Genomic DNA, 8,981 nt, shown 5'->3' with positions numbered 1-8,981 from the left:
AAAAAGAATAAAAAAAACTAAATTTAAAAAGAAAAAAAAAAAAAAACTCAACACGTGCAAAAATGTCTCCGTGCAAAAGTGTCTTTAAGCAAAAGTGACCCTTCGTGCAAAATGTCTTCATGCACTTTTATCCCCTTGTGCAAATATATCTCAGTGCAATTTTGTGCCCATGTTCAATTTCGTCCCCTCGTGCAATTTTGTACGATCGTGCAAATTTGACAGCAACCCAGCTGAACAAAACATTTAATCAGACTCATTTTCACCTAACTGTGACTTTCTTCTAAATAATTCAATATTTAACTAAATAGAACAGCCAGTGATACTGGTATTCAATTACAATAACCTAATTTATTATTTATCTATTTTAACAAAACTTTCTACAAATATTAGTACCCATCTTTAAATTATCAAATACTTCATTAAAAAAGAATTCAGGAGACCTTATTGCTCCATAACAAGGTATAGTCATTTTATGTTTGTGTCAATTTGTTTAGGACTCCAAGCTACAAAAATTTAAAACCTGACAGTTAAAAATGTCTTAAAACATCACATCTCTACGCATAATTTATATTAAAAAAAGCTCATGTAGATTCGGTATTATTGATAGAAAAAATAATGGGTAATTTTTGTACTAAATGAAGTTAGAATGCTTCGGTCTGTAAAAACTTATTTTTTTCACATCTGGCCCGCTGACTTAAAGTTTTGCCTAAGTTTTTTGCTATCAAGTATACACAAAAGTACAGTTGATAGTTTTATTAGAGCTATATTAACATAACAGCTAACTTTTAGCGATGTTTTGTCGAGTTTGTTAAAGTTGAAATTTTAATTTATAAATTCATTACTTCTTATTTGTAAAACTGGAAACAGTTAAAATTTAAATAAAAAACAAAAGCATTTTGTTAGTGTATACAGCAACTTTTTTTTACGTGACTTTGATTGACATAATAAAAAACTATTAAAAGCTTGTTTATTTTTGAAATATGTCTACCACGACAATAAATAATTAAGTTTAAGAGTTATAAAAACTTTTGTTTAACCATTTTCTAAGTTTCAACTTTGCATTTGAACTTTAAACTAATTAAGCTGAGTTTGATATAAATAGTTTTAAATGCTGTTGATTGAAATCACACTTGGTTTGCAATAAACGATCACAAGTTTTTTGTTAACATACTTATTGTTTATAATAGTTTTAAACTACTTTTTAAAAGTTGTTTAGTTAGACTTAAATGATTTGTAATGGTATAAATTAAAAATTCAACTTGACTCAGCAAATTTGTTTTATAAATCTACAAACCAGCTTTTAAGAGTGTTTTTTTTATTGACACAACAGCGACTTAAACAAGACAATAATTTCAACTAAAATAGTTTAGAACTCAAAGGTTGAAACTTTGCATTTAAAAATTATTAAATGCATTTTTATGTCTATTGTAATTACGTTTGTTGATACTTGAACTATTCGATACTAAAAAGTACTGATTAGTTTAAAAAATGTTCAAATAATACGTGATTTAAGCAGTAATTTGAATAAGATTATTGTTTTAACCAATAGTTTTACTTAACATTGAAACAAAAATCGAAATACTACTTTAAAACGTACCAATACAAGTTTAAAAAAACTTTTATAGTGAAATATACTTTTTCTAATATATCTTGAAAAAAAGATTTAAGAATATATGAAAATTTAGTGAATGACAGATAATAAATCTGTAATTTTACAAAATAAATTGACGTGTTTTAGCTCATAGTTGCATCTAAACAGCTACTTCTATGACGTAACAATTACGTGTCACCTAAATAAATAGTATTCCCCTGAGAGTTTTATGTGTTTCCAATACATCACAACTACTTACAATATACCTGCTTTGTAGATAGCTGCATTCTTTATTTTTATGTGTGTTCTACGATTATTTATTATTTGTTTTATATAAAGATTTTTCTTCTTCTTTTCTACAATTGTTATGAGTGTAAAATTATGTCGTAGCGCTCATACTTTGTTTTTTGTTCTTCGTGATTTTATATATTAAAAGTATAGGTTTCATTGATATATTTACATAGTCATTTCGTAAACAGTTTTATTTTTGTAAACTAATTTTAGTTTAGAAAACTTAAATTGTTATAACTTTTAATACTCTATTCTGCAAAGTTAGTTTACCATTTAGTTTAAATACTTATCTGAATACTGTGTTAGTGAGAGTAAAGACAAAAACGATTGCATTTCAAATTATAAGCTATTAGTTTTCGAAATTGATTTTGTAAAGAACCTTATTCTAAAAATTTTACTCTTAAGTTATTCATAAACTACCATCAGTTATTAAAAAGGTTTAAAAAAACACTTAACAACATTATTTTTAATTACTTCAACACATTTTTAAATTTGTTAAAAACTAAAACAAGATTAAAGTTATCTTTAATTTTATAGAACTATTATACTTTTGTACAATCATTAAACAAATAATAATTAGGCGCAGAGTTAAAAAAAAATTATATTCATATTACGTGAGTTTTAGGCAGTGTACATTAAAACAGATTCTGTTTACAAGTTTAAACTAAGATAGTGTTTGAAGTTGTAATTTTTTTTCCCTATTGTAAATCAAGCTTACCGTTTTGTATGTACTTTAATAAACACTTGCTTTTAAACTAAAAGACTGTTAGTATTTTTTTCCAGGGTTTGGTATAAAAACAGTTTTGAAAAACTATACTTTATGAATAGAAAAAAACAAGATTAAAAAAAAAATTTTAAATAAAAGGTTTTATAAATAGATCAAGCATAATCTTATTGTAACCGCAGATTAGGAGAAAGTTTTATTAAATACAACAGCTGTAATGTTAACCTTTATAATGTGATCAGTAGCTGGTTAAATATTATGCAATACATCGTACACTTTTTCTTGGTACGTCTCCAACGCACAAAAAGATTTTTTTAAATTTTTACTAAGCTATTTTGTTTTTTATTTAAAATATAGATGTTTGTTTTACTTATTTGTGAAGACAAAACTATACTTTTTTTTTGTTCCTACAAAAGTTTTTTAAAATCTTATACATTGTTTTTATAACATTTTATTTATAATTTTAAAAGTATATTTTAGTCACTTATACTTTTAAAAGTACTTAAAAAACCTATTGTAATTTTTTTTAATTATTTTTACGCAAATATTTTACAGGAAGTTTTAAACTTTTAAACATAACAATAACCAAAACTAAGAAAAGTGAAATTTTCTATTTATAAATAGTTTAACTCTAAACTAATATTCTTTTTATACTTTAAACAGTAATTCAATCTGATTACTTAAATTTTTATTAGTTTTAAAAACATTTACATCACTATTATTAAAATTATATATTTTTAAATTAAGATTTGTTATCTTCATAATCACATCAATTAAAGGTGTTAATGAAAGTAAATATTATTGTATAATTCGTAAAAAGACAGATTATTAAAGCTAAAATAAGTATAAGAAGTAAATACTTCGTTTGTGATAAATGGATGTACTTGAACCTTATTTTGATTTATTAACTATTAATTTATTAATTTTTCGAGATTTGATTGATTATAAAGCCAGCTCAACATTCACTTATACTGTTTTGTTATTTAAGCTTTTATTATACATTAAAAGAGTTAATATTAAATAAATCAAAGATTAAATCAACAGATCTTGACTGTAAATACCCAACAGGGCTTCTCGGCCCTCGAATTAAAAAATTAAAAAAGTTTACTGAAAATGGTCATTGAGAGCTGGGGACGCCCCGCAAGTGTTCCACCCCAGGGCATGATACCGGGACAGAGGTACAACGGAAGCAGGGGTGTGGATTACAACCACACGCCTCAATTGCCCCCAAAACCCCCGGGCAGGACCCTGATGTACGTTTATGAGCAGCCAGATGGAACGACCACATATCACACTGTTAACCATGTTAGTTTGTTTATAGTCTTCTTGTTTGTAAGTATTTATTTGACTTTTAACTTTTTTAAAAGCAGCCATGACGTTTTATGATATCCAAAAACTTGGTAAAGAATTGTATAAATTTTTAAATATTGTATGGACGTTATAAAGTATTTTTCAAGCTAAGGCGTCTTTTAATTAACACCCTTTTTATAGATTTTTTTGATACTAGGTTTTTACAAAATAAAAAAACAGTGTGATCTGTTAGAAACATTATAAGAACTAATACTATGTGTTTTGATTTTTAGAAAGCAAATAAAGATATCTCAACTACTAGAACAAAAATGGTATATTTATTACTCAAGACTTTATTACACAAACGAAGTTTCGGTCAAAGACCTCGTCAATGCTAAAATAAAAAATCTTGTTCAAATAGAATTCTATAAAAAATGATTCTATAAAGATACATTCTATTTGAATAAGAATTTTCATTTTAGCACTGACGAGGTCTTTGACCGAAACTTAGTTCGTATAATAAAATCTTGAAAGAATAAATATATTATTAAAATTAATTTTAATATTAAATCAAGCAAAGCATGAACTTTTATTGTAACTTCAAATTTAAACTTTTCTTAACTTACCGAAAAAGTTTAAACACTTTGAAGTATCGTCTGCTAATATAATTAATGTTAACGTAACTAATATTCATATCTTTAACAATTTTATTTAATGTTTATATGCTTTATTCTTAGTTGGTTTTTAAAACTCCGAGTAGAATGTTGATTGCAGTGTTTTTATGACTTTGAAATATCTACAAAATTTTTTACACTATTTTTATCGCTGTATCAAATTACAACTTTTGCATTTAAAGTTTGATTGTTTTCTTCATAAATTTTTATTGTGACTAAATCCTGAAGACTTCTGACAATTTAAAGTGTAAGATCGTTCAAAAACTTTAACCACTTTGGCATTTAAAAAAGATAATCAAAGCAACACATTTTATAATATAAAATAAGTAGTCTCAACAAGAATTCGTTTTAATATAATTAACAACAGCGCTTAAACCAACATATTCTCAATTGGACTACATCAGTAGTATATATTTTGTAGCTCTTTTAAACATCAAATAGAATAAAGTGTTATGTGTTATATAGACAACCAAATGGTTCAGTTCTATCTTGAGTTGGAACCATTTTTATGCTTAGATGTGCAAAGTAGTTGTTTTTGAAGAAAAATTAAAAGGTTTTACTTTAAAAGGTAATACTGGCTATTTTGACAAAAAAATTTGTAAGTAGATTAAGTAAAGACAATGTAAACACATTTTTGATAGTTCTGTCATGTTATAAAAAACTTTAATCAAACAAAACTGAAAATAAACCTGAATTCAAAAATTGAAACCTGTTTTCGACAGATAAAATAACGTATAACCTGTAATAAAGCATCGATATCTTTAAGTTATTTTAGTTTAAATTTACTTATTTATTTTAGAATTTATGTAGATTCAATAACAGTTTATATATTTAATACAACTCAAGTAATTTTTATAACTTATAAAAAATATTTTTTTCTGTTTTGTACTAGTTAATTCTCCGAGTTCTTTTAATTTTTTTTTGTTATAACTTTTAAGATAAACACTTTAGCGGTTGGAAATTTATTTGCACACTTTAGTTAAGAAAAATACTAGGTATAACATAACATAACTTCTAAACTGTTTTATATACAGCTAAGAACGTTTTTCGATTCGTTAAAACTTTTAAGTAAAAATAAAAGTAGACATAATTTTATATTTTAAAGTAATTTTTTTAGCTTGTGTGTTTTCTATTAAAATTTTTGTAACTTTTTTAAATTGTGAATAAAAATATCTTTAAGAGCTCTTAGTACTAAAAGTTCTCAATCAATTAAAGGACATTTTGCATACTTATAGTTGGCAGCTTACTTAATTAAAAGTCTAGACATAATTAAAGTTAAATATTTAATTGTTATATTTAGCCTTCGCGTAAACTTTTACTATACTTTTTATCAATAGACAAATTAATAAAAAAAAATGAAATTTATAAAGAAAGTTTCTTACTTATATGAATTATTTGCACTATGTAAGTTAAAAAAATCAATACTATTTTTTTATCTATTGAAGTAAATTAAACAGATTTAGTCGTTATACAACTTATTAAAACCGCATGATGTAAGTAAGTAGTTTTATAAAATAGATATTATGACTATTATGTAGTTATTAGATTTTAAAACGTTGTAGAACAGTTAAACTGGATGTTTTTCAGAATTAATGCTTTAGCTTTATCATAAGTACTAATCAAATAGGTAAAAACACAGTTATAAGAAATAATAATTTTCAATTATATGATGAAAAAAACCACATGCGTTAAACTAAACAGAGCTAAATCTTATAAATAAAAAAAGTATTTATATAATAAACATTTTTAATTAAATTCTCAGGACACGCCGGAGCCGCCACAGTACGCAGCAGCAGGTTACGAGGTCGGACCGCCCCCCACCCCAGGTTATTCCCCCGAACAAAGAGATAATAGAAGCGCATCACAGCAGGGAAGAGGGTACAATCTACTTGCCGATGTTGTTAGTTTGTTTTTATTAGAAAAAACAAAATAATAAACTTTCTTAACTTGGGTAAAGGGGACAATTTGTTAGGTGATGCTGTTAGTTTGGTTAAGTTTGTCTTGTTTGAACAAATCTCTTGAAAACTTAAAAACTTTAAACCATACTACAATCTATTAGTTGAGATTTTTAGTGCTTAATCTTATCTATTTCTTGAAAAAAATTAATTAAGCAATATACGACTTAAAAGCTGGTGTTTTATAGTTTTGGTTACTTAAACAAAATCACTTAATGTTTTTATTATAAAAATACAACTTACTCTCTGATTTTGTAAGTCATTAGGTTATGTATCTTAAAATTAAAGCTTTAAAACTATGCAGCTTAGAATAATATTTAAATACAAATAAATCTAAGTAGTAGATGTTATTAAAATTTGCCACTTAAAAACAAATTGTTTTCTGATTTTATTAGGCATTATTACAACAATAAGTTTTACTAACTTTAAAATTTAACCATAAACTGAATGAACTTAGTACAAAATACATTAACTAGCTATATTAATGCATTAAAACTTTCAAAAATATTTGAAGAAACAAAATATAAATGATAGTTAATCAAATATTAAACTCATTTGACATAAATTTTAATTTAGGGTTAGTTTAACACCTAAACTTGATATTTATTCAGCATTCTTAGGGTTAATTGAACTCTAGCGCAAAGCTCATTGAATTAAATGTTATAGAATTTTCTCTTTTCTGAATTTTAAAAAATCGAAAATAATTATTTTTTGTACTTAATTGAACAGAACAAGCGCAGCAAATAATGCTTATTTATGGTTGGACATAAGAATTTTTAATACTTAAACTCTTATTACTAGAAATAACAAAAGTCAGCAAACCAGCTAACATTTAAAGGGGCAAAACGACTGCTGCACTAGCATAGGGTTTAGGGTCATACTGATAAATTTTATAAAACTCTTTCATTAAGTAAGTGAATCATTCACAGCGTAACGCTTTAAATGCGCGAAGAAAAAACTCGCAGAACGCTTAGATCAATATATTGGTAAAAATTAAAACTTGGATCTCACAATTTTTTAATTACAAGTACTTAAAACAAACCTTATTTACTATATAAAGTTTTGTATTATTAAGTAAACAAAATTTGACGGAAATACAAAACATATAAATAGCTATTCACAAGGTGGTTGGTTGTGTTCGCTAACTTATAGCTTTTGATACTAAGTCATTAAGTCAAAGTTTTTTTTTCTGACAAATTTTTTTTTCTGTGATAGCCGTGAAAAATATTTTTTTACGATTTAATAAAACGTTCGAGTGTTTAATAACCGAAATAAAAGTTTAAAGGCTTAGAGGTATAGTATTGTTATGAACATGCGTAAATAAGTAAGTAACTTGTTATTACAAGTATACAACACTTTCTAACTATTTTTTCAATAAACAGGGGGACAGCATCAGACCATCGTCGAGGGCCGGAAAACTTTTTGCCAAGCAACAAGAGAGGATGCCCAGGTACACCTCCGAGTCCCAGGCCCCTCCGATTCCCGCGCAACGATACTCCGCACAACCCCCCACCCCTCTCCCCAGGAGGGCCTCCACCTCATTGGACAATATTGGCAGGCCGCTTCCATGGCAACAAGGGGGAAAGAAGGGAGGGGTCAAGTGGGGAGTTCCCAAGCACCTGCAGAGCCAGAACGGTTACCATGACGACGACTACAAAGGAGGGGCGCTCGCCCCACTTCCCCAACCCCTCCCCGAGTGGAGGGCGAAGACGGAGGCGGGTTACAAGTTCGGGGATCCCCCGATAAGACCCTTCTCCACAGTGGGGTACGGCAACACGCAGTCGGGGGTGAACGGTCACCTTGGTAACCAGTGGTTGCCGGGCAGCAAAATCGGCATCCCGGTTGCCACGGTGAATTTCGACGCCAGGTTGTACCAGGTGGCTCCCCACAGGAAGCAGGTTGCCCAGGACGCCTTCACGCCTGAGTTGTTCCTGGTTAGGGACTTCAACGCGAAACCGGTCGGGTGGAACGAGCAGTTCGTCGATCAGTACTTTCACGGAAGGATTTGAGTTTTGGGTTGGGGGATTTTTGGAAGGGTTCGTGAGAAATAAGCAAAACGAGCTGAGTTTAAAGTGAGAAAAAATATAAAAATTTAAAAAGTACAAAAAAAAATCTTAGTATTTAAGCTTGCGTATTACTTGGATAAATCTTTAATTTCATTAAAAAAAGCTTGTTTTTTGAAAATTAATTAATTATCTCAGAATAATAAAAAAAAACTATAATCTGAGGTTTTATGCTTTCTTAGAGATATTCATTGAAAGAACGTTTATCTTAAAAAAAATAATATTTGGTCGTAAAGCATTTATTTTTTATTTATGTGTAAGTCTTTTTTTTTCTTTACCTGGTTTTATTGTGATTAGAACTTTCTTGTTTAACAAACTATGTCAAATTTTATGGTATTTAAAGTTAAATACTTTTTTGTTTACTGTTTTATATCCGTTTACTTTGTGATTTAC

The 8,981-nt window shown here is 27.7% G+C and overlaps 1 protein-coding gene across 1 annotated transcript; it reads left to right on the top strand.

Moving 5' to 3' along the window:
• The first annotated feature begins 3,647 nt into the window (after window positions 1–3,647).
• On the top strand, window positions 3,648–8,585 carry LOC145835512 (uncharacterized). Its single transcript, XM_082943154.1, has 3 exons — window positions 3,648–3,911; window positions 6,333–6,470; window positions 7,908–8,585. The coding sequence occupies exons 1-3, from the start codon at window positions 3,720–3,722 to the stop codon at window positions 8,532–8,534; spliced, it is 957 nt and encodes a 318-aa protein (XP_082799280.1). The 5' UTR covers window positions 3,648–3,719; the 3' UTR covers window positions 8,535–8,585.
• The last annotated feature ends 396 nt before the right edge of the window (window positions 8,586–8,981 follow it).

Source organism: Thalia democratica, chromosome 5 (genome assembly GCF_965202585.1).
Source record: "Thalia democratica chromosome 5, ktThaDemo2.hap1.1, whole genome shotgun sequence".
In the NCBI taxonomy this organism is placed as follows: Eukaryota; Metazoa; Chordata; class Thaliacea; order Salpida; family Salpidae; genus Thalia; species Thalia democratica.
The sequence above is the reverse complement of the archived record's forward strand: the minus strand, read 5'-3'. Positions and strand labels throughout refer to the sequence as shown.

Excerpts from the sequence above, each read along its gene's own strand:
- LOC145835512 (XM_082943154.1), top strand. The coding sequence starts at position 3,720 with ATGGTCATTGAGAGCTGGGGACGCCCCGCAAGTGTTCCACCCCAGGGC. Across the intron at positions 3,912-6,332 it reads CATATCACACTGTTAACCAT|GACACGCCGGAGCCGCCACA; the intron begins GTTAGTTTGTTT and ends TTAAATTCTCAG. Across the intron at positions 6,471-7,907 it reads ACAATCTACTTGCCGATGTT|GGGGACAGCATCAGACCATC; the intron begins GTTAGTTTGTTT and ends TTCAATAAACAG.